Source organism: Syngnathus acus, chromosome 17 (genome assembly GCF_901709675.1).
Source record: "Syngnathus acus chromosome 17, fSynAcu1.2, whole genome shotgun sequence".
Lineage (NCBI taxonomy): Eukaryota > Metazoa > Chordata > Actinopteri > Syngnathiformes > Syngnathidae > Syngnathus > Syngnathus acus.
This window is the reverse complement of record NC_051102.1, coordinates 5,173,897-5,200,769: the sequence shown is the minus strand read 5'-3', so window position 1 is coordinate 5,200,769 and position 26,873 is coordinate 5,173,897. Positions and strand designations below refer to the sequence as shown.

Genomic DNA, 26,873 nt, shown 5'->3' with positions numbered 1-26,873 from the left:
CAGAGTGAGTTGCTGTTGTCACATTAAAATGATTGATTCCAATGTCTTCCCACGTTTTCTGTCTTTTATTCATCTGTTTTCTATAGCAAGTTGAAGCCAGGGTGATTCTTAAAAAAAAAAAAAAAAGTCAGTAGTAATATTTGATCAGTTATCAGATTTGGCAGTATACTATTTGTAACTCTGCAAACTTTTTTCAAATTATTTCAAAATAAAAAGCAATCGTAAATACTGTCTCTCTCTGATCTGCTCCGAGTTGCGTCAATTCTCATGTTTTTCTATTTTGTTCATGGCAATGAGCAGTTGGCATTCTCAAAGCCAGCGCAGATCCACTTGTTGGTGAAACGTTTGTATCCTTCAGCTTCAATCAGGTGACTTCCTGAAAGAAAACATGTACGTACCACATGACCAGTTCACAACTGGATTAGATGATTTATTTTGTTGTGTCTTCCTTTGTTTTAGTTTTTAGAGCAAGCGTGTTAGTTTTTTTTTAAGTTTTCGTAATAGTTTTAGTATTATGTCCAATTTGACATTGGAAATCCATTTCTATTATATTTTTTTTACATGGGTTATATTAAAAAATTGTTACAGTTTATGTTGGAAATGTAGGCAAGAGAGCGTTTAGGCAAGCAAGTGGATTCCTGCATGCAATTACTCACCATCCATCAAGTTCTGGAGGCTGCAGAAGTTGGTACTGTTATCAGCTGGATCTTTGGAGGTCTCAGACATTCCTTCTCCCTGTATGATCCAAACACTTTAATTAGCTATCAGATCAATCAATCTTTATTTTCACACACAACCACTTACTAATTTAGATGGGAATGTCCATTGACTTATGTCATTATTATTATTTTTTGTGGTGTGCTTGTGTTGTTACAGGAGTGACAAAAAATCCTCATAAAAAAATAAAAAAAAGATTAGGGTTAGGGTTAAGGTGGAAAAAAATAACGTACAGTCACTTTGCAAATCGTGGACTGCTCCAGAAGAAATTCCAGGTCATTGACTTTCTTGGTTCTTGGTGACGTATGCGTGGCTTTTATCAGGTACGGAGCAGTCGACACAAGCTGTAATGAGTTTTGAATTGGCAAAGTTAGAAATGATACATTTTGCATTTTTTGGTGAGTGTAGGAATAAACTGACTTCATATGAGCACATCTCTCCTGCATCTAGGCAGCTTTGTTGGATCTGCCAGGCCTTGATCTGGTTCACCAGTGTTCCATAGACCTCTTCACACGGGATGCCAAACAACCTGCAAAGCACAGAGCAGAGACACACTTATTTTTTTTTTACTTATTTGTTTGAATCTCTATTTTTCTTAGGTGTAATCTTTAAGTGCAACACTTTAAAGTGTTTTTTTAATTAATTAATTAATTAAAAACACTTTACAAACATATTTTAGGGTGTTTTGTTTAGGCTGACTCGAATGAATGGCATTTCCATTCATTTTGTTGAGAAAAGACAATTTGAGATACGACTGTTTTATGTCAGGAGTGTGATCACGCAACAAATTAAACTCTTAAGTCAAGGAAGGGGAGGAAAAAAAATTGTCACCGAATAATAATGATGGAAAGAAAAGCCAACTCACCACTTGATTTTGCACTGCGCTGTGTCCTTCGCCAGCGAGATGGTGAGTGTTGCTCCAACACCAACGGCCAAAACTATAATGAGGAATCTCACATCCATAATTGGGTCAGAATGTGCTGCGTCCTCCGCTGTGCAACTTGGTTCTGTCCACTCTAACTGATGTGAAGGCTTAAAAGGATAGTTCATGTGGAACATTGCGGCAGAGGACCCATAGCAAATGAATTTATCTCACAGGTTGGGGACATGGGAATATGAAACTGAATTGCAAGGGTGGGTGGATTTGTTTTTCCATAACAAGTTTCAAACATTAACTCTGATACAATACTTGCTTCTTACCTTTGACAAGAATAAGGGACTAGGACAACAATACAGTAGGGTGTGCATAACTTGTGAGTGACGATGAGGTTTCACTTCCTGGTACAGAGCACAAGTGGTCAAAGGAGCCCCGTGAGAGCAGAAGGAACTTTTTCCAATTACTTTTTTGCCTGACACGACTTCTTCATCTTCATAATGCTTCTGTTGATCCTTTTTGTTGTGTCTATGACCTCATGTGCTGCACAAACAAGTGAGTAAAGCATTTTTAGTGATTACAAGGCAAATGTTTCTCAAATGTTTGTTAGAAGGTTGTCTGAAGGTTTTCTATGCGTCTGCCTGCAGCTGTGGCCATTTTAGAGGTGAGGGTTCTGTCCCAAATTGTCTTAAATGAGAGAGTGGCCCAACCCGTTTTGGACAAGGTAACTTGAAGCTGAATGTCGCAGTTAAGTCAATTGTGCACTGGCATGAGAAATAAATGTACTTATAACATGCTATTCAATGATTTGTGTTTCAGCTCTATGAAGCCTTCCAGATGGAATCTAATAGGACATTTGTTCTAACAATAAAGATCACATGAGTTTAAATTGGTAAAATTCCGCACAATGTCTTCAATGAATACATTTCAAGTGAGAAATTTTAGGAAAAAAACAATTCATTTATTCTATTATTTATAATTCCGTCTTTCAATTAAATTACCCAATAATAAAAAAATGTTTTGTTTTATTTACAATGAATCAATGAATTATTATTTTATATGATATTATTTTATTTAAGATAAATGAATATGAAATTTAAAAAAAAAACAGCTACATTAATACAAAAAGTATTCCAGGACTCTTAATATTTAATGTCGCATTTTGGGAGCCCCACTAGCTTCGCCTTACCATATAAATGGATTTGTTCCTGTGGGTTACTTGTGTGAGAAACAGCCGTGTGACAAATGCAGGTTTGAATCCTTTCACTTCACCATTTTAGTGTGTCGCTGTTGTATTAGTTGACGTCCACGGCTTTCGATGCACATTCCTGCCACTTTTCATGTAAGAAAACTGTTGATAATCAACTCAGAAGTTCAAGGCCATAACATTTTCGAGATTATTTATTGATCAAACTGATCATTCTTTTTTTAAACTGGGAGTTGTAGTAGTTTCTTTCTTGATAAACCGTTCATTGTGTTCTTTCTATTACCGTAATTTTCGGACTATAAGTCGCACCGGAGTATAAGTCGCACCAGCCATAAAATGCCCAAAAAAGTGAAAAAAAAACCATATATGTATATAAATCGCTCCTGAGTATAAGTCGCCCCCCCACCCAAACTATGAAAAAAAACCGCGACTTATAGTCCGAAAATTACGGTACTATTTTTAGTGGGTATAAAAAGTCTACACACCCCTGTTAAAATATCAGGATTTTGGGGAAGGGGGCGCCACAGAGCCCTAAGAAACTAGAGCCCTATCATCTCAATTGGTAGAACTTGTTTGAAAATGTCTTCAACTATGGACTCTTCAATTTGCTGCTGGCTGAGCTGGAGCTCCTGCTAGATGAAACAGGAGGGGAGGGCCCAGTTAGATCCAGACTTAGGGACACGGTCTTCAATAAAAGAGACTGGGGTGCAGGGGTGCTGTGTCTGCTGAGTGAGGATGCTGAAGACCTGCAGGTTGGAGAACAATATATGATTGGCGCAATGTTTGTGTGCGTGTGTGTCGGACCTGGAAGAGGCGGAGCTACGAGCTGAGTTGATCTTGGAGCTTTGGTGGCTGCTTGGAGTGGACGGAGGAGACGGAAAGGACAAGCTGGTCTAAGAGACAACAAAAAATGATTCAATATTTATACTCATTCATCTTCTGACAATGATGTTAATGATTATCATTATGAAATTAATTCAAACTTCCAGCCGTTTACCTGCAGAAAATACTTTTCCAATACGTATCTGAGGTCAGGTTTGTCCTTTGTGGTATCATTGAGCATCTTATTGATACTCTTGTTTAAGTCCTTTAACTGTCTCAGCTTGATGTCCTTCTCCTCAAAAGTCTCTGACTTGGTGTTTCTTGAGGAGCGAATCTTTTGGGTTAGTTTGGAGCACTGGGCAGATAAAAATATATTTATATTAAAGAGAACTCCTCAATTAATTGCCCTGTGAGAGAATTGAATGTAGGATAAAGAAAGATCACAATATCAAACCTGTTTTGTGGCTCTGTGGATTTTTTCCTGCTGGGAAGCAACCTCCCGATTCAGTTTGCTAATGAGGGACTGCACGTGTTCGATCTTTTGGTTCTCCACCTGTTTGGCCTGTAGGAGACTCTCCAAGGTGTCGTTCAGTTCCTGAACAAAAAACCATAAAAGTCAAATGAAAACGTTAATGATTTAGGCATCCAGCTTAATAATAAATAGGAATAACCTGTTGTTCTTGTTGAAGCTGTCTGACTTGTCTTCTTTTATATTTCAGCGATTCTTCAGCCAAACCTAACTGCTCTTCCATCTTGATTTTTTCCTGGAATTCAGGGCCTGACGAAAGAATTTTAAAAAAAAGTCGTGGAACTAAATAACTAAAGAATGTTGACTTACTGGATTCTTTTGCTTTGTTGACTGAGGTGTGGAATCCCGAATTGCTGATATTGAACAACAGTGTTGTCTTTTCCAGAGCTTTATTTTCTTGTTCAGCCTTGCGAATTTTGACAGTTAGACACTCGACTTGATCCATGAGTTCTGCTCTCTGTAGCGCCGCCTTGTGGATAAAAATAATATATTTTAAATTTGTCACACATTGTTTCCCAATTTGATTGCTCCAATGCACATACTTTAATTGTACCAGGCAAATAAATGTTTTTTTTTACTCAATATAAGTGTAATTGGAAATTTTCTCACAGAAAACATTTAAGTTCTGCAGCACTATGCTTTGGAAATAATAACGCTTAATGTTTGAAGTCGTCTTACCTTAGCGATGTAGTGAGCTTGACACGTCACCGCATCTTCCTCATGCTCTCCAAGGGTTGCCATTGAAAAAGTCACCACTTCAAAATGTTTCTTCATGACGTCAATCTTGGAAGATTTTCCATTCAGATCGGCACTGTGACGGAATCACTTTTAAATGAACTGAATCGATGGAAAGGTTGACATGCTGGCTTGCATATCATCATCAACATCGTGAGAACGTCTCGGATGACTCGACTGAAAATTTAGGAAGGACCTGAAGAGTTTCACCTGATTTTCTGTCTCTCCTGCTCTGTGATCTTCAGCTCCTGGCTGAGCATTTGATTGTAGACTCTGATCTCCTCTTGCCTCTCCTGGATGGCTTTCTTCATGTTCAGTTGTCTTTTTTCCAAGGACACCACGCTGTTGGCTTTGCTGAACAGGAGATCCCTCTTTCGGGTCACCTCCAGCTTGAAGATGTTCTGCTCCACGAGTATTTCCTGATGATGAGCAATAACGTGAATGGTGACACTCTGATAGTCCAAGTTTCACACCAATGATAATAATAAAAATAAAATACAATTATAATAATAATAAAATGGATTGGTGGATAATAATAATAATAATAATAATAATAATAATACCTGCTTATTGAGGCCAAGTCTCTTCAGCTCTTTCTCAGTACTATTATTGATTAGCTTCAACTCTTCAACTTTTTTGCACAGCTCTTCCTTGTCCGCTGCTGACTTGTCGTTTTCTTTCCTCAAATAGCGAACGTCACCCTGTCAAAGACAAAACATTCAAAATATTCAATGACAAACAGAAATCTTTTTGAATTTTTCCGTCTGTGCACGGGCTGACTTCAGACTCTTTGATTCCGTTGATAATCTTGCCGGATGTCTTCATCATCTCATCGAGGGCTTTGGAAAGTTCACTGATCTTTATTTCTAACACTTGCTTTTCGTCAGAGTCGTGAACACCTTGTAGTCGAGCAAGCTTTTTCTCCAAAAAAATGATCTGGAAGTCCTATAAAAAAATATTTTTAAAAAAGACGCGTGAGCAAGAAGCCAGTTAAGTCTCATTTGAATTCTTCTTTTAGCTAGCATACCTTTTCATTCATGATCATCTGCTGTCTTAGCAAATGCTTCTCCTGTTTCCTGAGCTCTCGTTCCAAAGCGGTGATGGTGGATTTGCTCCGCAACTCTTGTGCCAAAGAGTCCTTCTCCATTCTCTTGAGGTTGTCAACATGCTGTTTGCAACGGAAGAGCTCCTCCCTGCAGTCACGCAGTTGGGCATCCAGCTCCTTGTCCCAAACAAAACAAAATTATGAATTGAACTGCAAATAATTTTACCGATAATATTGGCAAGTCAGTCATAAAAGTCCTCACCTTGATGGCTTGCTCCTCATCTGTGAGGAACTGTTCCATTTGGGCTGCTTTCTCCTTTTCACTCAGCGCGTTCTGAGTCACAGCTTTCAGCTTCTCCTCAAGGGCACCATTTTGGGCCGAGGTTTGCTTCAGTCTGCAATCAAAAGATGAACAAACATATTTCCTGAGGCCTAGATTGTTTATGGCGATGACAAAGTGTCTGACTGACTTGACATTGTTGTTCTGGATTTGATCTTTGAGCCCGGTGATGTGGCACTTCATCGACTCAACAGTGGATGCTGTTTTATCCAGCGAGGTTTTACAGCCTTTGAGCTGCAAACAGTCGAAAAGTCAATCAGTGTTCGCATTTTTAATTTTCTGTTATTTGTTGTTTTTGTGCTTTAACTTTTAACTTTTTTTTGTTGCACATCAAAACCTGACGCTTTTCTCAGATGAAAATTTTCTCTTGACCAGACAATTTCATCCTGCTTACCTCATTTTGCATCTCCAGGTAATTCTTCTCCTGCTCTTTCAGTTCCTGCCGCAGTTTTGCAGCCTGACGATGGGCTGCAGTCAATTTCCTTTCTTTTTCCTTGTTGTCGCTCACCTGCGAGTCGTGCAAGTCCTTCATTTCCGTCCAGGAGCTATTCCTTTCCCTGATGTGCTGGTTGATCTCTGCAAGTTTCTGGAATGAAGTACGAACTTTGAACGTACATTTTCCGGCCCAAATTAAGGCAGCGGTGTGAAAATTCCTGACCGTGTTGGTAAAAATATTAATAATCGGTTACCAGAGCAGACTGATGCATCTCAGCATCTCTTTGCTTCATCTGTTGGATAGTGTTTTCCCACTGGTGGATGATCTGCTCAGTTTCTTGGTGAGCATGCTGCAGATGTTCGCTGGTCTTGTCTAAAGCAACCTGTCAGGACAATGGGAAATTCTTAGTTCGGAATCTATTTTCTTGGCAAAAATTATGTCCGGTTTGTTTTTTTATTTATGTGGTATAATTATATAATCATATTTTTATAATTATATAATTTATATAATTATAATATAGAATTAATAGGCACCACAAATAATATTCAACTCACACATAAGCCCCAAAAAATTATCTCTTAGTATGTATGAGGTAAAAATATTTTTAGCCTATATGGAATTCATTCAGACACATTTCTTGCTTTTACACTCACACACAGCCACCACAAAGAAAAGAACCAAGCAGAAATTTTGACGTATTGTACCTGTGCAGATAAATTTTCCGTCAATTCCGTGTCGAGTGCTTTGCGCTTTTTATTTGCCTCCCGCCTTGTCCTCTCAATGGCCAAAGTAAGTGACTGTGGGATAGACAATAAATATGACACAGGCCTTTAAACACAAGATCTTCTCAATACCTTGATCTTCTGTTCATCCTGCTGTGAATACTTCATGATGGCCATCACGTCGTCTTCTTTTTGCGCTGACTCCTCCAAAAAAGAATCCAGGGCCTGCTGGTCCCAGTTCATTCGGGTGCGAAACTGCTCGAGCCTCTGTTTCGCCTTGAATATGTGACTCTGATGATAACGGAAAAACAGTGGTCACGTTGCAGCGCCTGCCTGATATTTGATGTCGGTTGGACGTTGAGCAACCTCAAGCGTGTTTTTCCTCTCGTTCAAAAATCGAAGGTCATTTTCCATCTGAGCGTTCTCCTGCGCCAGATGGCCAATTTCCCTCTGTGCAATGGCAGTGAGGTGCGTCTCCAAATCTGCTTCTCTGTCTTTCGCCTGGCACAGGGCCTTCATCGGAATCATGAGAACAATTGGATATTCGTTATCTGCATTGTGTGAGGTGAGGGTGGGGGAGAATACAATACCTCCATATTTTGCAGCTCTGCTTTAACATGTCTCAGGAATTCTGTTGCCAATTGTTTTTGATCTTTATGATTCTCTCGCTTGCTTCTCAGTCGCACAAGTTCCTTCCTCTTCTTGATAATCTGTGAAGATGGAATCAAATTACATGAATGATGGTCTGAAAACCAAATAAAAATCATAAGCGAAATTTGCATTTTTTTTCTCAATAGAAATTCTTAGCAAGGTATTTTTATTAGTGATTATGAATTTCTCTTAGAAAATCAAAATGACCATGATTGTGCATATTAGTGTCAAATTTTCTTGATCAATTGACAGATCATTTTGCAATACATTTCATTACTTTTGGGGTGTTTTTCCTTTTTTTTTTTTGCATTACTAGACAAATAGACAAAATAATCAAGATGTCAATATTGTCATATATAATGAAAAAAAAAAAATCTCTCACCTCTTCAATTAAAGCCTTGTTTTCAGCATTGGCTCCCGGAACAGCATAACACTCCTCCCAGCCCACCTCTGGTAAAACTGCCATGGCAACACTCAACATTATACAAACAATTCAGAGTCACCTCAAGTTTGAGATCTAAAAATTGGTATTTTTCTTGCTGTTGCTACCAGTAGCCGCTTGCTGTAAGCTGGGAGGACTGGTGTTTGTTGTTAGTCTCTCCTAGCAACCAAGTCAGGTCTTTTTTTTTTTTTTTTTTTTTTTTTTTTTTAAAACATGAGCACCAGGAGGAGGCAGCATGCAGCCATAGCTTGAAGCAGTCTTGCACAAGACAAACCAAAACCTCCAATGTGCCCACTGTAAGAAAAACAGTGTACAAAGAATGCATTTTTTTGTAGATGCTGAAGAATGGTGCTAAAAAAAAAAGTTTCCTCTACATTTTTTTTTTTTTTTATATTGATGGAATCAATTGGACACAAGCAAAACATTCTGACAATTTCAACCAAACATCTTTATTGTGATAATACAATTAGACACCGTGACATGATTTGCACATACGCTATCCTCAACTTCATACTGATTTCACATTTGATTTCTCACTGAAACGCAGGTGAACCTTTATTCTTTGACAGGACAATTTCCTTTCGCTCTGTTACACAAGCATGTTCAAAGAACAATAACACTGTAAGAAGATGCAGAGGAGCAATCTATTTTCGGGAAGAACTACATGAAATGTCACATCTGGTTGCTGCACGACACTGATGACCAAAGTAAATATGAGCACAAATAACGACATCACTGAGTTTGTGACTCAGGAGGATTCTTAACCACGCACGATGAGACACCTTTGGGTGACAATTTGCTTTACTGCCTTTTGAGATGGAACATGCACACACTAAGACGTACTCACGATTTGTTTCCTCACGGGTAGAGCGCAGGGTTGACCCTGGGAAAACAAACAAAATCCCCCAAAAGTCCTGCAATGCTTTGGAAGGCATTGCGGGTCTGCGGGCTGGAAGGCTCCTCACTCCAAACGCTGTGTAAAGTTTTCTGGGAAAAGACCCTTTGGAGCTCCGCTTCCCATCATCACCCAGTCGCTTTGCTTGAATCCCGTCAACCAGCCGGCTTCCTGCAGCGGCAGCACGGAAAAACATCCGTCCGTCCCGGTTTTGACCTCACTCAGCAGATAGAAAGACACCCGTGGCCTGGCCGGCAACTCACCTGGTCCTCGGCTGAAGCGGTGGGAACCACCAAGACCACATCACCCTGTTTCAGGTCCAGCTCATCGCTGTTGGCCGCCTCAAAGTCGTGCATGGTCTCAACCTGCAATTTTCACCCGGTTCGTTGTTTTTTGATGCGGCAAAGGCATCGGTATTAGTCTGACCTTGTACAAGAAGTCAGCGGGGAGTCCCCCAGGCGACGAGGCCGCGGCTTTGGGCGGAGCCGTGTCGGCCGCCACGCAGTTGTCACCAGGAGCGGAGGGCGAGATCATGTCGGCGTCGCGATCGTCGTCGCCTTCATTGCTGGAGGCGGGCTCAATCACCACAGATGGGATGGGCATGGTTCCCTGCCGAGCGCACGCAATGCAAATTGTGCCCTTTTCATCCAGTTGCAACAACAGGGAGGCGACGACTTGACGCTCAAGTGGGGTGGCCTCAGATTGTCAAAGTGCATTTGAGAAAGAAACTCACAGAAGAGTTTTCTTCCTGAGGAGGGTTGCAAGTTTCCGGTTTCTTTTCTTCAACAGCAGCAGGCACCGGCGGCGCTTGGTCTTCTTCCCCAGCCAGGGAGTCCGGAGGCGCTTCTTCATCAGCAGCTGGAGCTGGATTGGGCATCTCCAAAGGCTCAGCTGGTCCAGGATCAGCAGCTGGAGCTGGATTGGGCATCTCCAAAGGCTCAGCTGGTCCAGGATCAGCTTCGTTCTTGTTCAAAACACACAAGACACATTGCCATATCCTTGATTCTGTTTGAGAAGCATTGGAAGACTGGAAATCATCAAATGGCTACTCACCATTTGATCAAATTCATCAAAGAATGACGGGCCAGTGGCATCCTGCAGAATGGGACGAGAATCGGTAATTCAAGAAAAACAATAAAGTCAAAAGCAAAGATGTGTCAAGAAGGGGTGCAGGTGAGGGGCGCTGCAGGGAAAGGATGAATTTTAGAAGATCCAGATAGCTAAGGTGAGATCGCTAAACTGAGCTCGCTAGCTAAATGACGACGAGCCTTGGGCAGAACGGGCTTTGCTCAAACATTGTAATTGGCGAGCTCGAGGCAATCACATGCTTGTGAGCCAACATTCTATCACACGACAGACACGGGTAGGTGTTAAGAGGAGAAGGCAAGATTGGGTTTGGGTTAGTGGCTACTTTGGAATGTCAACTGACGTCTACTGGCTGCCAAAGTAGCGCGCTAGCAAAGTACCTCTTCCTTTTCTTTAGCTACACCGTAGTACAATTTTCCAAATCTCAGGTTTGCAGCCTCATCTTCGGACATGTCCGAAGTTTCAGCTTCCTTGCGGACTTTGGCAACATTTACGCCTTGGACGTCCGTGGCTGAGCTCGTGCGTTCATTAGGAGGGTCCGAGCAGCTGCTCTTGCCAGCTTGCTTCCAGGACACGTCGGCATCTGCAGACGCTGCACAAAGACTGTTTGCAAAAGGATCCCCCCAGCTTCCGACATCTCCGGAGGGCAGAGAACAGTCTGCCGCGAGATTGGCTTCTAACTTCAAACAACCTGCATCGTTTCTAGCCCAGGATACGGCAAAAAGAGTGCAATCGGATGAATCCGGGCCCCGTGTTTCGGCAAAAGGATCCGAAGGAACGGCATCTGCTCCGAGGGCTCGGGCAAAAGGGTCGGACTCAAACGCTCCTGCTGTTTCGGACTCAAACGCTCCTGCTGTTTCGGCGAAAGGGTCGGACTCAAACGCTCCTGCTGTTTCGGCGAAAGGGTCGGACTCAAACGCTCCTGCTGTTTCGGACTCAAACGCTCCTGCTGTTTCGGCGAAAGGGTCGGACTCAAACGCTCCTGCTGTTTCGGCGAAAGGGTCGGACTCAAACGCTCCTGCAGTTTCGGCAAAAGGGTCGGACTCAAACGTGCCGTCTCCTCGCTCTATGCCAGCGAAAGGATCCGAATCAAATCCCCCCGCTCCGCGGGTTTCAGCAAAAGGGTCAGAATCAAATGCACCCCCTCCCCCTATGTCAGCAAAAAGAGCTGAATGGAGCGCTCCTCCATCTGCGCCTAATCCCCCTTCTCCTCCCTGCGCTTCAGGAACAAGAGCCACATCCAAGTCAACTCCTCCCCGTGCTTCGACAAGAGAATCGTCGGGAGCCGTGCCTTCTCCCTGTGCCTCCGCGAAAGGATCCAGGTCAAAGGCCAGCGGTTCCTCTGCAAAAGGATAGGAGCCTCCCACCTGCGTGTCCATCCCACCTAACGAGGCATCACTTGTAGCATCTCCGCACGTGACACGTGTCCTTTCTTGCCAATCATTACCACCTTTGTCCGCTTCAGCACCGCCCCAACTCGCGGAGGTGTCCTGCGGCCCCGCTGCTTGTATTTGAGACGGTTCATCTCGGCCGCTAACCTCATCCTCTGCTGCCTCGCTGTCCTTGGAAGGAGGAGGAGGAGGAGGAGAAGGAGGAGTGGTGACTGGCTCTCCATCGCCACCCCCATCCCCTCCCTCTGCCCCTTCAGGAGCTCCTGTGGCAGCCTCCCCTGTGGAGGCCTCTCCGTTGGTGGCCGCTGAACCAAAGTCAGCTAACCAGTTAGCCACAAAGCCGCTTTCTGAGGCCTGAGCAAAAGCAAGGAATGAAATGTTAAAGTCGCACGAAGCCAGGCAAAGACAGTGCTGCCGGACGTTCGGATTCTCTAGTTTCAGTCTCGGTCTTGTCTGGAATACCCGCAACAAAGCAGTTGGAGCTCAATGAAGACGTACTCACAGGTTGGGCTGGCTGAGCCTAGAAGGAGAGAGTTGATGTATGAAATGGTGTCACCGACCAATCGAGCGTGGCGACGGCAAAGGCACTCACCGACCACGTATCCCAAGGCGCGGCCGTCTTGTTGGGAGAAAGGGAAGTATCAAGTTTACACTTGTGTGGACATTTTACAAAGCAGCACGAATAATAGCTCCTCTAATATGATTATTTGATGATTATTTAACGTCTTACATAACGGGAGAAAAAATACACTGTGCCATATCATTATTGTGATATAAAAAGGGTGATTTGTTTTTCCACCACTATGGCTCAGTGCCTTGTTTTTGTGTCAACAACCTGCGGTATTGGCGACACACTGTCATCCGGCTGGAAAGCGTCGAAATCGAGATCGAGGAGCGATTCTCCTGGCCTTTCGTTGGGCTGTGGACGCACAAGGCGGTTAAACGGGCAACGTGTAGCGCAGCGTAGCGTAGCATAGCGCAGTATAGTGCAGCGTAATGCTCAGACCTGAGATGGTGAGGGCGTCGGTAAAAACTCTCCTCCAAACAGGTCGATGATATGCTCCTCCGCTACCTCCTTGGAAGGCGTGGCCTTTGGGGGTGGAGGAACCGGCGGGCCCTTTTTCATCTGCCCAACAGCAAAATTGCCATCATTCAACAAACATCCTTTAGCAGCCCCTTCACGAGCGAGAAACTCAACTACTTCAGATGTTTTCCCTCTAACCCAACTAAAGGAAACAATGTGCTGAAAAACACCCCCCCAACCCCAAATGTTGCTTTCTGCAATAACCTAAGATGCCACGCTCCATCCAAGGACTGCAAGAGGTAACTGAACGGGACATTCCCGCCCCCAAAAAAGACAATAAGTGACAGCCGCACACGCACGAGGAGACACCAGGCCCCTCCGTCGACTGCGTCCTATTGGCCATTTCGGTGGCGGCGGTAACGGCTCCCTGCATTTTGCTTTTAAGTCACAAATTATAAATGCAGGCAAGTCTGACTGTTAAGGACAACATATGCTCACACACGAGGCCGAGTTGGTGGCGACAGCCGGACAGATTTCACTTTGTTCCCGGAATATTTGTTGCCAAAGCAAATGCGCGGCCGTTACAACAGCGACATCAGAACGCCGTTCAAATTTGGCACAACTACGAGCCGGTGTGCGGCGCGCCTACGTGAGCTAGCCTATGACGCCAGCTAACAGCTGGTTGGCTTGACAGAAAACAGATGGGACACTGCAAAGAGCCAAGCAGTAGCCGAGGGGCGTGGACGAGACGGTCTTTTTAGAGACCGAAAAAAATATCCGGGATTTGAAAATATTTCAAAATTGTCCGGGATTTTGTTCGACTGCCATCGCCCACACCAGCGCTCCCACCAACAGCGCCCCCGGCCACTCCAGCGCTCTCATCTACACTCCCGGCCACTCTCACCAACAGCACCCCCCCCCTCCCCAGAATTGTATCACGTTGCCAAACATAACATGTTTGTCCAAATGCCCTTGACAAACATGTTGCTGAGGCCACCACACGGTTACTTGTCCACACAAACAAGCACAAACGCAGGTCCCAGGTTGACTCACCATCCAAGAGATGCGCGTGCAGCAAAGAAGAACAGCCACAGAACATTAAGCAACAAATCGAGCCTGTCGGGCACTAGCATGCTCAACGCTCGGCTCGCGGTCGCGCGCCTCCAACTTACTCTCGGCGTTGGGCGCATTGCAAACATTTGCGACTCCTTGGAAAAGTCATGAGAAAGCGAAAGGCCGGCTTCCCCTTCCGCTCGGTCCACGCAGACTCACCTGCATGGGAGATTTGGGCCGTGGCGGCCCAGGAGAAACCGGGCGGAGCGTGTGATCGAAACGGGCTTCCGGACTCTCGGGCGGACTTTGGTCTTCGGGCGGCGACGGCGTCCGGGCCAGCCGCAGCGGCCCCGAATCGCTAGAGGAGCCAAATGGAAATGTCTTGAGCTTTTCGAACATGTCCACTGAGCCATGAGTCATCTCCACCCACCTGGGTGCTCCCTGGATGGTGAACATTTTGTCAGCGTGCTGCTCAGCAAGTTGCGTCATCACTTCGTACAGCTGCCTGCACACCTGCCGGCGGAGCAAGCAAAGGGATCACCAAGCGCCAAGAATGCAATTTGAACAATTTTAGGTGGCTTCGTCCTACCAGAGAAATTTCTCGGTGAAATTTGGTCTCCAAACTGGTCACGCTTTTGAAGGTCCCGATGTAGAATCCAACGCGGCTGAAAGGCAACGACTCCCGATTTGAATTGCATCAATACGTCCGACTAACATGCCGTTTGTCGATGATGCTTCAGTTTCTTTACAGCCACCCCCTTGTTCCCTCCCCTCCCAAAATTGGTGATGAGATGACCACAGGGACCTACCTGTCCCAAAGACTTGGAAGTTCATCCTGCAGACCAGTGTTGAGCTCATCAAACACTCGCTGGGCCTTCCTCAGCTCCTCATCAGCCTGCAAAAGTCAGGGCAGGAGACGGCAAATGATGAGTTAGCTAGCTTAGTTAGATTCAAGCGACAAAGACGTGGGCAGGCTAGACTGCTGACCTTCATCATCTTGCGGTCGTTTTTCATCCCGGCCATCTGCAGAGTTTCGAGGTGATGACGAGCGCTGTCGTAGTCGATGAGTTTGCGGCTTCTTTTGGCCACGCGGGTCTGAAGAGGGGAACGCGTCAGCTACTTCGAAAGCCGCGAAAAGCTAACAAGTGTGACGGCCGATCACCTTCAGGTCAGGAAACTGCAGCAAGTAAGCGTCCAGATTCAGCAGTGTCGAGTCCACCACTTTATTGTGGAAATTTTCCCACAATGCATCGCAATCCTATGGAGGGGAAAAAAAAACCACCACATGACAGACTGCTGAAAATGATTGGGCTTTTACTCCACGACTTGATCTCATATTGTTTGGGATGACGTCAATGTGGGTGTGCCGGCTCGGCATCCTTTGTGGATCTTCTCATTCTCCCCCACTTGGGCTTTTGGGAGTTTTTTGTACGGGTGGCACGCATTCGAGCGGCAAAATGCCACTCCCTCCAAATACCCCACGACAGAACGTGCTCCGGCTCCGACGCGCTCTTTTTGTCCGATGCCCGCTCGTTGCGTCTGCGGGAGCAATGTGCGCTAGGAATGAAAACAAAGGCCTACCTTGCCAATGGTCATGACATCATCTTTCCCGTGCCAGTCCGGCTCGTAGACTTCATGGAGGGACTGCGTCAGGTTGATGGAGGCCTGTTGCATCCCTGCACCGCAACGAAAGCGCCAAGCATTAGCGTCAACGCGAGCGTAGTGGCTAATAACACTGCTCACGGCATACGTCACCTTTGATGGCGGCCATGTAGGCCTTCATCTCCCTCTGCAGCCGCGAACCTTCACTCTGACACGCAAAGCACTCGTTAATAAGAACCCGAGTGTGCGGCAGGTCACAGCTGTGAGCCGTAGTTGCGTGCCGCGCGTGATGTTTACCTCTTGTCTTCGGAAGTTGACGACAACTTGTTCAAACTGTTCATCTTTGGTCTCGTCTGCTTTTCCCAGCTTCTGCAGCACCTGCGCCGTCACAAAACATCTGTCCAAATATTGCCTGGACTTGCATGTCGCTTTCAATGGGATTTCAATGCAGCGGCAGCGCACCAGCAATTGCATCCGCCATGTACTTTACAAAGCCACAGCGCACACACACGCTTGCATAGTAAGCGTCGCATCACAAATGTCAATCAAACACGCAATGACATGTTGCTGCAGACGAGGATTTAATTGAGCCCATCGAATGCCTCTGCCTTTATTTTCACCTTTAATTAAAAAACATACTGCACCTCGCTATATTAAAAATATTTTAATCTGGTAACAATGTATATTTGGCAATCCTCCATCCGTGACATGCATGAAAGATAGTCTCATCGAGTTCATGGCACTGAGGGGCGTGGCTATATACATATATACATTTACACACCACACGCACACACATGACGTCATATCTTCAGAAAAAAAACATTTGTGGTGAGAACGTCTATTTAGCACTCAATCAATGACATTTTTTGCTTTCGCTCAACAGTGACGTCATCGGTATAGCAATCTAAAAACGTCAACATTTGACGTCTGTAATCTACCGCGCGCGGCCTGCAAGGACGTCAGCGTCCCTCTCCTTCTCCTCCTTCTCCTACTCCCACTCCCACTCCTCCTTTGCTTCATCATCACCTCCCCTTCGTTTCTCCTCGTCCAGCTGCCGGTGCCACTTACCTTCTCCTGAGCTCTGTTCAGTCTTTTCTGCACATTCTTGGCGAAGATTCCCGTCTTGATGTCCGCCATGACCGCCACGGATTAACGCCGAAACAGCGTCGAGGGGGGTGGGGGGGGCGGGGTTGCGGGTATGTAGAGAGCGCGTGCGCGAGCGGCTAAACCAAGTGATGCAAATTGAAGGCGGAGCCTAATCCTCACCTTTGCTTGGATGCTTGGCAGACACAATGATTGTATGTTTACCTTCATCCAGCAGAGGGCAGCACAACTCCGCGGTGCACTGCGTTCCATTGCACGTTGCTGACGCTTCGCGTCTGTCCTTCCGTCAAGTGGCACAAGAACCCTATTGGCCACAATGCAATGTACATCAGCTCTGCCAAACATCTCACCTTGAGCCTTGGAGGAGCCAGAGACTGTGACTTCACTGCCTGCGATGGAAATGAATTAGTAAGAAATCTATAAAGTTGTGTTTCAACTCATAGCATGAGCGCAGATGGGACTGGGGGTGGGGACACCTTCGAAGTGATGTCATCAACCCATCCTTCTCACCAAGGGCGTAGGTTTGGTCTAAGCTTTGGACATTACAACTTACTACCCACCACACCCACCCACCCAACCAGAACTTGATCATACATCACGTGTACACAGCCAGACACACTCATACTCGGCAGAACAGTTCAAGAACATTTTAATTGTTGCTTTTCCAAATTCAGCATACATTATACATTTTGCCCTCTTATGCAGTTAAAAGAAAAACATTCCAGGTAAGAGCAAAATAAATAACAAATAAATAAATTGTAAAAAAAAAACCAATGTCTTGCACTATATATAAATGATTAAAATTCTGTGACGTTTGATCCCACCAGCAGAGGGTGCGTGCGCGCGTGCGCGCGCGTTTTCTTTCCAAAAATGACTCTCACACCACCCGAGTCTCTTCCCCACGTGAGGCGATGATGATGTTGATGATGATGGTGAAGCTAACGCTCTGACTCATGACTGCGTATGTGTTTGGCATGAATATATCAGAGACACATCGTGGTCCTCCTCCTCTGTCGTGACATTCATTCAAGAGAAAGTATGCGTGTGTGTGTGTTTGTGTGTGTGCGTGCGTGCATGCGTGCGTGTGTGTGTGTGTGTGTATTATGGCTGACTCACAGGGAAATTCCTGTGTGGTGGAGGGAGGGATCAAACGGACAGCCGAGTATAATTGGTGTACGTGAGGGCAGCAGCTCACCAGAAGACCTGAGGCCGAGGTGAGTTGCTCCAGGCAGGCAGAACGATAGCTCAATGGGAGCAGACGCGCATCGACTGACTTAGTTGCCTGGCGGGAGATGGCCATGACTTCCGCTTCGCTGCCCGCAGCACTTTTGGCTCTGAGCCTCCTTGTCCACTTGGGTCCGTCAGACTCGCTGGTCCCGCAGTCGGAAATCCCAGCGGGCTTCCAGCAGGAGGCCGAGTCCTCCAAGTGCACCTCTTGCACCGTGGGCCAGGTGAGGAAGAACTCCAGCGACATGGTGGATGCGGTCAAGCGTCACATCCTCAACATGCTCCACCTGAGCGCACGACCCAACCTGACGCAAGCGCTGCCCCGCGCCGCGCTTCTCAATGCCATCAAGAAACTGCACGTGGGCCGCGTGGCCAACGACGGCAGCGTGGACATCCAAGAGGACAGCGCCGACCCCGAGGCGCCCGGCGCCGTTGCCGCCCAGGTCATCGCCTTTGCAGAGCCTGGTGAGTGCACGTGCAAACACGACAGAATGCAATTTCTCAATGTGGCCCGAGTGTCAATAGAACGCGTGTGCCGTCGATAAACGATTTGAGGCAGTCGGCGTGACTCAACACAGGCCAGAGAGCATCGAGTTGCAGAGTCAGCGTAATGACCTGATCGACTCAGTCACCAAACTGCCCCAAATTCCCAGAACAGGATTGCTGGAACGTTGAGGGAAGGGATCGAGATAACTTCCAGAAATTTGAGCATTTCCAGAAAGTTCACAAGCGAGCGTATTCTGAAAATTCTACTCAAAGAGGGCTCGCTCGCCACCGGGATGTGCATGCTTGCCTGCCGGTCAAGCGGCAAGCCCAAACGGGCATGGCGGGACCTTGTCCGGTTAATGTGTCACACAAACACATCAGCGTAATGAGCGTTGAGTGGAGTGCGCCGAGCCGAGATATTAATAGCACCTTTGTGAAAGAACTCCTTAATGAGGGGGAGGCACGAAGAATGAATGACTTCATTCAGACTCACTAATTAGTCGGCACAGGAGACAAAGGGCCGTTTTGGGGGCTTTTTTTAGCATGTCTGCTAACACGGCAAACCAATGCTAACGTCGCTGCTGCCTTTGTGTGTACCAGGAGAGACCGGCAACACTCTGACCTTCGAGCTCCCCAAGGAAGGCGGCAAGGCAGCGCTGGTGGAGCGGGCCGAACTGTGGCTCTTCCTCAAGTTGTCCCGGGGCACTCGGGCCAAAGGCAAGGTGAAACTGCAGCTCCACCAGGCCGAGCAGGACGTGCCCGCCGCCGAGAAGATGGTGGACACACGCCGCAGTGGCTGGCACGTCCTGGCTGTCCCGCACTGCGTCCAGTCTTGGCTGGACAAAGCCGATGGGCCGCTCCACCTCAGGCTGTCCTGCCCGCTGTGCGCCGGGGCTGGCGCCACGCCCGTCCTGCCCTCGGTCGGCGGCAACCAATCCCATCGGCCCTTCTTGACGGTGGCGTTGCGTGGCGGCGGAGAGGAGGCCGCTCGGCGGCGACGGACGGCTCGCAGCTTGGAGTGCGATAGCAAAACGCGCACGTGCTGCAAGCAGCGCTTTTACGTGAGTTTTCAAGACATCGGCTGGAGCGACTGGATCATCGCGCCGTCCGGTTACCATGCCAACTACTGCGAGGGAGACTGTCCCGCCGACCATATGGCAAGCGTCGGCGGCTCTGCGCTCTCCTTCCACACCGCCGTCATCAACCAGTACCGCATGAGGGGCTCCGAACTCTTCCCCAACGTCAAGTCGTGCTGCGTGCCCACGCGGCTGCGCGCCATGTCCATGCTGTACTTTGACGACGAGCAGATGATCGTCAAGAAGGACATTCGCGACATGATCGTGGAGCAGTGCGGCTGCTCATGAAACGCCGGCCCAAAGATGGTAGGTCAAGGGGGGGGGGGGGGTGGGGGGAGAAAGAAGGACCTTCCAATAAGCTATGATGTCATATTTGATCACGTTTGCGTCAAAAGTCTTGTCGAACGCTGGTGGACAACCAAGGAGACGTTCCGGACAAAGAACGGAAGCTAAGGATGGAACGTTGGCTCGGGAGGGAATTTCAAAAGCCTTCCGAGAGGGTGTGCATGTTTTTGTCCAGCCCCCAATGCACCACCATCCTCCCGAGTGACAAGAAGCGGCCGAGGCGGTGAAACGAAAGTTTCCAAACCCAAGAAGCGGGCCGGCCAAAACCGGTCGCCGTGGCAACAATGTGTTTGTTCACTGACCTACAAACTCACAGCTGAGTTGAGGTCTTGGTTTTGGAAAGACAAAGAGGGCGACACGATGGGTTGTGGCTCGCAGAGTATGTGGCAATAGGAGGGAAGGCATCGTTCTCCCAAAACACAAGATGACGTCCGTTGATGAGTGCAATGATTCGACGGCCGGTAGCACAAGTCACAAGAGTCGAAGTACCTTGAGGTCAGAAAGGTCAAGCGGCCATCAGCCAAGAATTTGTTTTTTTCTTTTGTTTTGTATATTGCACTGGAGGAAAAAAACTAGCGACTCGCAACTGACTAACTTTCACTGCTGTCATCGATGTGACGCCAAACAAACGATTGTTTATACAGACGGTTGTTGGGAAAATGCTTTCCCCAATATCTTGGGCAGCAAAGGAAGATTGGCATATCACTGTAAAATTCGCTAAAAGAAAAAAAATATTCAATTGCCCATCTCGACATATATCATTCTGCCAGCCTTCTCCAAAAATGTGACATCATTTTGCCAAAATGACAATCTTTCAAAGCGCAAACGTCAATAGGTCTGCCTCAACGTGAGTATGAGGTAGCAAGAACAGTGGAAATCGCAATGGGGTTTTGCTGCTGGCTAAAACAAAAGTCAAATGTGTGAAAATGTGCTTTTGCAGAAAAAAAAAAGCCTTCATATGAAAAAAGTCTTGATTTTTTTTCTTTCTTTCCCGGCTTCAATCCGACGTCACGCAACAATAGCGACCTCTATCGCGGCACAGGCCGCGAATGGCAAAACATAATTTACGAAAATATAAACTTAGCTACTTTTATTTACTACTACATTTACTACTACATTAATGTAAACAAAATCAGTTGAGCGGAATCAAGCTATTTTTGTCGTTTACGTTGGCCTGGCTGAGGTGGTAAAATTGAGCTCTTTTAAGGTGTCAGGACGCGTGACCCGGATGTGACTGTCGCGCACTTCCGGGTCATCGACCCGCTGAGCTGGCCGATCGGGAACTCGGTGAGGTAAGGCGAGCAACGCAAGATGACGGTGGACGGATGGCTAACTGTATGCGGCTTGGCTCTCCTGTCCTTCGGCCTTCCATCGGACGCTTGGGACGCGGACCTCGAGCTTCTCGACCTCGTTGAGGAAATTCCGGACACTTTTTACCGCTTCCTGTCGCTGGAGCAGGTTTGTGCCATTCCGACCATCTCCATGGTAACATGCACGTCGATCCAACGGTGTACCGCGCGACCCGGTTCCAGTCCACAGGGGCCAACGCGGCAGCTGCTTCATGCGAATCGTTAACACTGCAGGAACTTGGAACCGATCATTGCGTACTGTACCACGACATAAAATGAGCACACTATAAAATCTGTGCACCAGTTTGTGCGTGTGATAATTTCCTCACCCACTTGGGCGATATCTCCTTCGAGCTGGGGTCCTCTAGCAGTGTTTTCCAACCACTGTGCCGTGAGAGACATTCATTCAGTTGTGCCGTGGGAAATTGGTTAGCTCAAGGCCTGGTCTGCCACTTGCTAATCGCGTATGGGTGGCTAATCGGAGAATCTTGAGATTTCATGTGTCGGTCTGATTGTGGTGCATCGGCACAGGAAGCTGAATTTTCAACAACATAAAATAGTCTTAAAACGTGACTTTGTTCTTATTGTCGCAATATTTATAGAGCTAGTCTAAAACAGTCACTTTGATCCTTTTCCATTTCAATCACTTTCAATAGTTTGTTCCTTACACTGTCTAAAACCTTTTTAAAAAACTCACTTTTATTAAAAAAAAAAATACAATATAAAAAGTATATGTATTTTTATTGAATTATTCCACCCTCTCTCCATTTATGTACATGGATGGGAATAGGACTTTGTTTATACAGCACGTTCACAACGTCTTTCATTGTAATATAACTCATTATAGGCTGGTCTAACGCCTAACAGATTTTTGTTGGTGTCCCTCGAGATTTTCTTCAAGGAAAATGCGTGCCCCAAGTCACCACCTGAATGCGGACTCAGCTGCAGCCGCCGCCAATCGGGTGCACTTGCTATCGTTTGGACTATTTGAACAAGCGCATCCGTGGTCGCCTCTGCTTTGTGTTCAGGATGCGTCGGCATCAGAAATCAAAAAGGCATATCGCCGTCTGTCGCTCGTTTTGCACCCTGACAAGAACAAAGATGAAAATGCCGAGGAGCAATTCCGACAGGTGACGAGCATCATAACACAACTTGAGCTGTGACAATACGCAAATGTGCACGCAAGAAGGTATGAAATGGTTTGTGCAGCTGGTGGCCATTTATGAAGTCCTGAAGGACGACGAGAGACGACGCAGGTGAGCACCGCTATGGGTGAGCGCCGCCGTCAGTCCGCGCTGCACCGCACCAGCCTGGCCTCCGACCTTCTGTGTTGGTGCGCGCAGGTACGACGACATCCTGATAAACGGACTCCCCGACTGGCGGCAGCCCGTCTTCTACTACCGCCGCGTGAGGAAGATGAGCAACAGCGAGCTGGCCTTCCTGCTATTTGTCATTGTCACCGTCGGACACTATGCAGTCATCTGGTCCGTTTACCTGGAGAAGCTGCTGGTGAGTCAGCCATGCGTGCGCGTCTGGCCGCGGCAGCTTACATTCCCGCCCCGTACACCTGCAGGATGAAATGCTGGCCAAAAAGAAGAGAGAGAAGAAAAAGAAGGTCAACACCAAAGAAGAAGTCAAATACGGCGCGACCGACAGGTACTCGACTTGGCCTACCAACTTCCAGTTGTGATGTCATCATCTCTGGTGTGCGTCTAGGTCTGAGGAGCGCCCCCACTGGCAGGACCTTCTTCCTTTGAAAGTCAGCATGTGGCTCTACTTGTCAATCAAACACATGCCCCAAACCCTGCAGGTACACTAGCCGTGAATGTGTGTAGCTTTCCAAAAGCTTCACGCGCTCGTCATTCGCAGGAGGTGCAGCAGTACTATGAAGACTACAAGCAGATGAAGCAGCAGAGAGAAGAAGAGGAGCAAGAAAAAGCTCAACAGGAAGTTGCAGGCAGTAAGAACCTGGCGTCTTTCTCTTCAGCTTGTCAATTGATAGCTCACACCACCTTGTGCTTTCAGGAGAAAAGAGGCCAAAGGTGAAGAAGCCCAAAATGGACTTCCCCGTTTACCAGCCGTCGGCAGAGCAGCCAAACTTGCAAGGTTACCAGCAGACAGGATCCATCCAGGAAGTGGAGGACCAGTTGGACCAATGGCTCCAGGATCAGAGGCCCGCCAGGAAGAAGGTGCCTCCTTGTTACCGTTAGCCTGTACGCACGCTAAGTGTCGCGTTTCGCCGGCGTTAGGCGTCCGAGTGGAGCGAGGACGACATCAGCCTCCTCAGCAGACTGATGGGGAAATTCCCGGGAGGAACGCCCGGTCGCTGGGAGAAGATCGCCCACGAGTTGGGGAGATCCGTGACGGATGTGAGTGACACGCCGGCGTCGCAATTCGCTTGCAGAGAACCCGCTTTGCTCGTTAACTTGACAGTCTCATTCCTTGCATTCTTCCTGTCGACAGGTGACCACCAAAGTCAAACAAGCCAAAGACCTTAGCCACCTAAGCACAGGTCGACACGCTGGCGTCACGCTTTCCGCTGGGCTCTGCTCCGGCCTTCTTTGGCATCTTCTTCAGCTGTCGTCCGCGTGCCACCGCAGGTCTGGTGAAGCTGTCCGAGTTGAAGGGGCCGTCTCTTCCTGCGAGGTTGCTTCCTGTTTGTGACGCCATTACGACGTGTGGAACCGGCGAGGAACGGCACCAGGACCAACACGTGGCGGCGGTTAAGCGGAGGAGCAGGAAGTGCGCAATTGCAACCGGCGAAGGGGAGGGGGCGCGCCTCAGGTCTCGGCGGCAGGAAGACTTCGACCTTGACCAGGTGGACGAAGAGAAGGAAGCGGCAGAGGCGGCAGCACCGCAGCAGAACAAGGACACGGCCGAGGCGGCAGCAGTGTGGACTCAGAACCAGCAGAAGCTTCTGGAAATGGCCCTGCAGCAGTTCCCCAGAGGAAGCGTTGAGCGCTGGGATCGCATCGCCAAAGTGGTTCCCGGGAAAAGCAAGGTGAGCCGCGGCACAACCTACAGAAGAAACAAAATGTCTGTGGAAAAGATCAAGCAGGCAAAATGGTGGGCGCCTTTGTTTTTCAGGAGGACTGCATGATTCGTTACAAGATGTTGGCAGAGCTGGTCCAAAAAAGGAAACAAGCCAAGAGCTGATGAAAGCAGAGTGAGAGAGAGAGACAGAGAGTGTGTATGAGAGAGAGAGAGAGTGTGTGCGTGCCCGCGTGCGTGCCCGACCTCCAACCCCAGGAACACGGTCGCAAGTGTTCTTTTTTTCTTTCAACGGGTTGGACCAGACCTCATTGCTTCATGTGCCTTAGCCCCTCCCAGCATGAGTCCTGTCAATCCCGTTTTTGACTGCTAAATAAAAATATTTATTATCAAACCCAACTTGATTTTGTTTTTATGTGGCACTAGTCACACTGTCAACATTTGATTGACAGGCTGATTTGGGGATACTAATTAGTATTGTTGCTGTTTCCTCAATATTGTCAAACCTTATTTTCAGGTCTATATTCATTAAGATTGAGTCCATATTGTGACAAAAGATGTGGGAAGTGTGGCAAATGAATAAATGGCCTCGCTTTGGGAGAGACAGACGTCATGGTAAAGGATTAAGGTAGACGTGCCAGTAGAGGGCACCATTATTGAAACGGCGCATCCAAGGTCCAGTCCTTCTCAAATATGTTCAATTCAAGTTTTTTTTTTCCAAGTACAAAACTATTGACCCAAATCTACCTCCATAGAGGTGCCTCCGTGGCAGCCATGATAGGGAGGTCGACGTTGAACTTAAATTGTAATTTATTCCAGTCGAATTTTCACGAGGTTGCATTTTGGTTTACCAACAACAAGTAACCAAACGCAATAGTTTTCATCTTACCTGTGGAAGGTTATTCCCAGTTCATAATGTGACGGCATCCCAAGTCTGAGGATTTTTCAGCCGTCTACTGACGACTCTGACCCTCCGAGCAAAGAGTCGCCAAAGGCACGTACCACGCAGCTCAAAAGGGGCGTCTCCTCCTACGAAGCTAATCCCTGCTCGTTCCTGTCGAAGGCGGAAGTTTAGCTTCAGAAGCTAACAACCACAGGCGAAGGCACCGACGTCACACGTAAGTCTCCGTCATGTTCCCTATTCGTCCATTGTTTCGTCCATTCGTCCGATGTTTCCTATGACGACGACCACGTTGGCCGCTTTGCGTAGCTTGCCTTGTCAAGAAGTTTAAAATCGCGTGGAACAAGGCGCAATCAAATCAATCGTGTGTGCGCTCTAGAAATAATCGATTTTGTACCTCCCAAAACGAACAACCGGCGCCGTCCTCCCTCCCTCCTTCCTTCCTTCCTTCCTGATCGATGGATGTATGGCTTGTGTGTCCCCAGGTAGGATGCGTACGTCATGTCTCTCCAGGACATGTTAGAGGAGCAAATGGGCGTGGCCAAGGCCTTGTGCCAGCGCGCCGAGCAAATCAGTCCAGCGGTGGAAGGACGCGGAAAACTTTGTGGCAAGCTCCGCGCCGAGCTGCGTTTCCTGCAGCGGGCAGAAGGCGGCGAGCTTCTGCTCAAAGAGTCTCAGCTTCACAGCACCAACCTCACACACCTGACTGCTGTGCTGGATTCGGCTGAGAGCCTGGAGGACGTGGCGGCGGTACTACACGTCTTCTCCTACCGAGACGCTGCCGGCAACAAGCGCACGCTGGTGGTGGACGTGGTGGCCAATGGCGGTCACACGTGGGTCAAGGCGGTGGGCAGGAAGGCCGAGGCGCTGCACAACATCTGGCAGGGCCGCGGCAGCTACGGCGCCAAGAGCGTGGTAGGGCAGGCCGAGGACTTTGTGTGCGCCAGCCGCCAGCAGCCCGTCGAGTACCTCCACCCTCACATCGTCTTCGCCTTCTACAACGGCGTGTCCAGCCCCATGGCGCGGCGCCTGGAGGAGATGGGCGTGGCCGTCCGCGGGGACATCGTGGCCGTCAACGCTGTGCCGGCAGCGGTAGACGAGGACCACGAGGACAGCGGGGAGGAGTCAGAGCTCACCCGGGTGGACCGCACCACGTTGGTGGCAAGCCTGGCCTTCCCTGCAGCGGTGCGCAGCGAGGAGTGCGGCCGCGTCAACATGGACATCACCGCGCTCATCGCCTATGTGTCATCACTGAGCCATGGCCGGTGCCACCTGGCCTTCCGGGAGCCCGTCCTGACGGAGCAGGCAGCCCAGGAACGGCGCCAGCCGGTCCTGCCGCTGCTGGACAACTTCATGGCGGGCAAGGAGCTGTACGCCTGCAGCGCTGCTGTGGCCGACTTCCGTCTCATCCTGGACACGCTGGGCGGGCCCGGCGAGAAGGAGCGCGCTGGCCAGCTGCTGGCGCGCCTGCACCTGGTGGACGACCAGCCATCAGAGCGAGCGTTGGCGCTGGTGCCCAGCGCCAAGGTCAACCGCCGCTCGCTCTTGATCTTCGGGACCGGGGACTCGCTGCGTGCTGTCACCCTAACGGCAAATGGCCGCTTCGTCAGGGCCGCGGCCAATCAGGGCGTCCGATTCAGCGTCTTCATGCACCAGCCGCGGGCGCTCACCGAGGGCAAGGAGTGGAGGGCCTCGCACATCCAAACTTTTACCCCAGTTCCGATGAGCGGCTCATGAGGGTTTTTTTTCCTGCACAAATAAAGCATGGGAGGCACTGCTGTTTCCTCTGTCCTTGCTGGAGGCTACACCCCACCTTACCCAAA

General features: G+C 48.1%; 6 protein-coding genes and 2 long non-coding RNA genes across 14 annotated transcripts; 4 read left to right on the top strand and 4 right to left on the bottom strand.

The window, feature by feature from the left end:
- Positions 1-46: 46 nt before the first annotated feature.
- Positions 47-2,015, bottom strand: LOC119136778. 2 transcript variants are annotated; one of them, XM_037275511.1, is made up of 6 exons: positions 1,918-2,015; positions 1,583-1,749; positions 1,138-1,246; positions 951-1,061; positions 657-735; positions 47-376 (listed from the first exon to the last, which is right to left on the bottom strand). In XM_037275511.1, the coding sequence occupies exons 1-6, from the start codon at positions 1,963-1,965 to the stop codon at positions 285-287; spliced, it is 606 nt and encodes a 201-aa protein (XP_037131406.1). In that variant the 5' UTR covers positions 1,966-2,015; the 3' UTR covers positions 47-284. The 2 variants fall into 2 exon arrangements, with proteins under 2 accessions (XP_037131406.1, XP_037131408.1); XM_037275513.1 differs by lacking the exon at positions 1,918-2,015 and having other exon boundaries at positions 1,583-1,892.
- On the top strand, positions 1,966-4,457 carry LOC119136784. Its single transcript, XR_005100802.1, has 4 exons — positions 1,966-2,146; positions 2,239-2,315; positions 2,411-2,483; positions 4,340-4,457. It is a non-coding gene; the product is annotated as an uncharacterized LOC119136784 (long non-coding RNA).
- On the bottom strand, positions 3,256-8,778 carry ccdc39 (coiled-coil domain containing 39). 2 transcript variants are annotated; one of them, XM_037275480.1, is made up of 20 exons: positions 8,461-8,776; positions 8,018-8,137; positions 7,794-7,940; positions 7,560-7,718; positions 7,410-7,502; positions 6,959-7,087; positions 6,664-6,855; positions 6,400-6,503; positions 6,192-6,324; positions 5,912-6,106; positions 5,665-5,829; positions 5,448-5,585; positions 5,095-5,303; positions 4,828-4,960; positions 4,459-4,618; positions 4,292-4,398; positions 4,075-4,215; positions 3,796-3,975; positions 3,603-3,691; positions 3,256-3,544 (listed from the first exon to the last, which is right to left on the bottom strand). In XM_037275480.1, the coding sequence occupies exons 1-20, from the start codon at positions 8,557-8,559 to the stop codon at positions 3,388-3,390; spliced, it is 2,850 nt and encodes a 949-aa protein (XP_037131375.1). In that variant the 5' UTR covers positions 8,560-8,776; the 3' UTR covers positions 3,256-3,387. The 2 variants fall into 2 exon arrangements, with proteins under 2 accessions (XP_037131375.1, XP_037131374.1); XM_037275479.1 differs by having other exon boundaries at positions 3,256-3,691; positions 8,461-8,778.
- A 169-nt stretch (positions 8,779-8,947) lies between these two features.
- Positions 8,948-16,936, bottom strand: amph (amphiphysin). Of its 4 annotated transcripts, XM_037275483.1 has the most exons (21): positions 16,640-16,929; positions 15,869-15,949; positions 15,725-15,779; positions 15,551-15,645; positions 15,132-15,227; positions 14,957-15,064; positions 14,779-14,864; positions 14,559-14,634; positions 14,400-14,482; positions 14,189-14,327; positions 12,899-13,018; positions 12,728-12,811; positions 12,485-12,511; positions 12,395-12,412; positions 12,040-12,246; positions 10,469-10,510; positions 10,149-10,379; positions 9,842-10,024; positions 9,679-9,780; positions 9,466-9,586; positions 8,948-9,435 (listed from the first exon to the last, which is right to left on the bottom strand). In XM_037275483.1, exons 1-20 carry the CDS (start codon positions 16,706-16,708, stop codon positions 9,482-9,484), a joined length of 2,007 nt encoding a protein of 668 aa, XP_037131378.1. In that variant the 5' UTR covers positions 16,709-16,929; the 3' UTR covers positions 8,948-9,435; positions 9,466-9,481. The 4 variants fall into 4 exon arrangements, with proteins under 4 accessions (XP_037131378.1, XP_037131376.1, XP_037131380.1 ...); XM_037275481.1 differs by having other exon boundaries at positions 14,189-14,482; positions 16,640-16,936; XM_037275485.1 differs by lacking the exons at positions 12,040-12,246; positions 12,395-12,412; positions 12,485-12,511; ... (10 more) ...; positions 15,869-15,949; positions 16,640-16,929 and adding an exon at positions 10,882-12,033 and having other exon boundaries at positions 10,149-10,322; positions 10,374-10,379.
- Positions 16,937-17,769: 833 nt separating this feature from the next.
- Positions 17,770-20,753, top strand: inhbab (inhibin subunit beta Ab). Its single transcript, XM_037275521.1, has 2 exons — positions 17,770-18,367; positions 18,989-20,753. The coding sequence occupies exons 1-2, from the start codon at positions 17,968-17,970 to the stop codon at positions 19,750-19,752; spliced, it is 1,164 nt and encodes a 387-aa protein (XP_037131416.1). The 5' UTR covers positions 17,770-17,967; the 3' UTR covers positions 19,753-20,753.
- Positions 18,975-21,552, bottom strand: LOC119136785. Of its 2 annotated transcripts, XR_005100804.1 has the most exons (3): positions 21,488-21,552; positions 21,247-21,386; positions 18,975-19,674 (listed from the first exon to the last, which is right to left on the bottom strand). It is a non-coding gene; the product is annotated as an uncharacterized LOC119136785 (long non-coding RNA). The 2 variants fall into 2 exon arrangements; XR_005100803.1 differs by lacking the exon at positions 18,975-19,674 and having other exon boundaries at positions 20,873-21,386.
- Positions 20,842-24,544, top strand: dnajc1 (DnaJ (Hsp40) homolog, subfamily C, member 1). The gene is made up of 12 exons (XM_037275496.1): positions 20,842-21,267; positions 22,187-22,288; positions 22,368-22,414; positions 22,502-22,667; positions 22,732-22,814; positions 22,875-22,968; positions 23,028-23,118; positions 23,184-23,347; positions 23,408-23,527; positions 23,622-23,670; positions 23,759-24,159; positions 24,246-24,544. The coding sequence occupies exons 1-12, from the start codon at positions 21,121-21,123 to the stop codon at positions 24,312-24,314; spliced, it is 1,533 nt and encodes a 510-aa protein (XP_037131391.1). The 5' UTR covers positions 20,842-21,120; the 3' UTR covers positions 24,315-24,544.
- A 480-nt stretch (positions 24,545-25,024) lies between these two features.
- Positions 25,025-26,824, top strand: c17h7orf25 (chromosome 17 C7orf25 homolog). The gene is made up of 2 exons (XM_037275500.1): positions 25,025-25,267; positions 25,536-26,824. Exon 2 carries the CDS (start codon positions 25,552-25,554, stop codon positions 26,785-26,787), a length of 1,236 nt encoding a protein of 411 aa, XP_037131395.1. The 5' UTR covers positions 25,025-25,267; positions 25,536-25,551; the 3' UTR covers positions 26,788-26,824.
- The last annotated feature ends 49 nt before the right edge of the window (positions 26,825-26,873 follow it).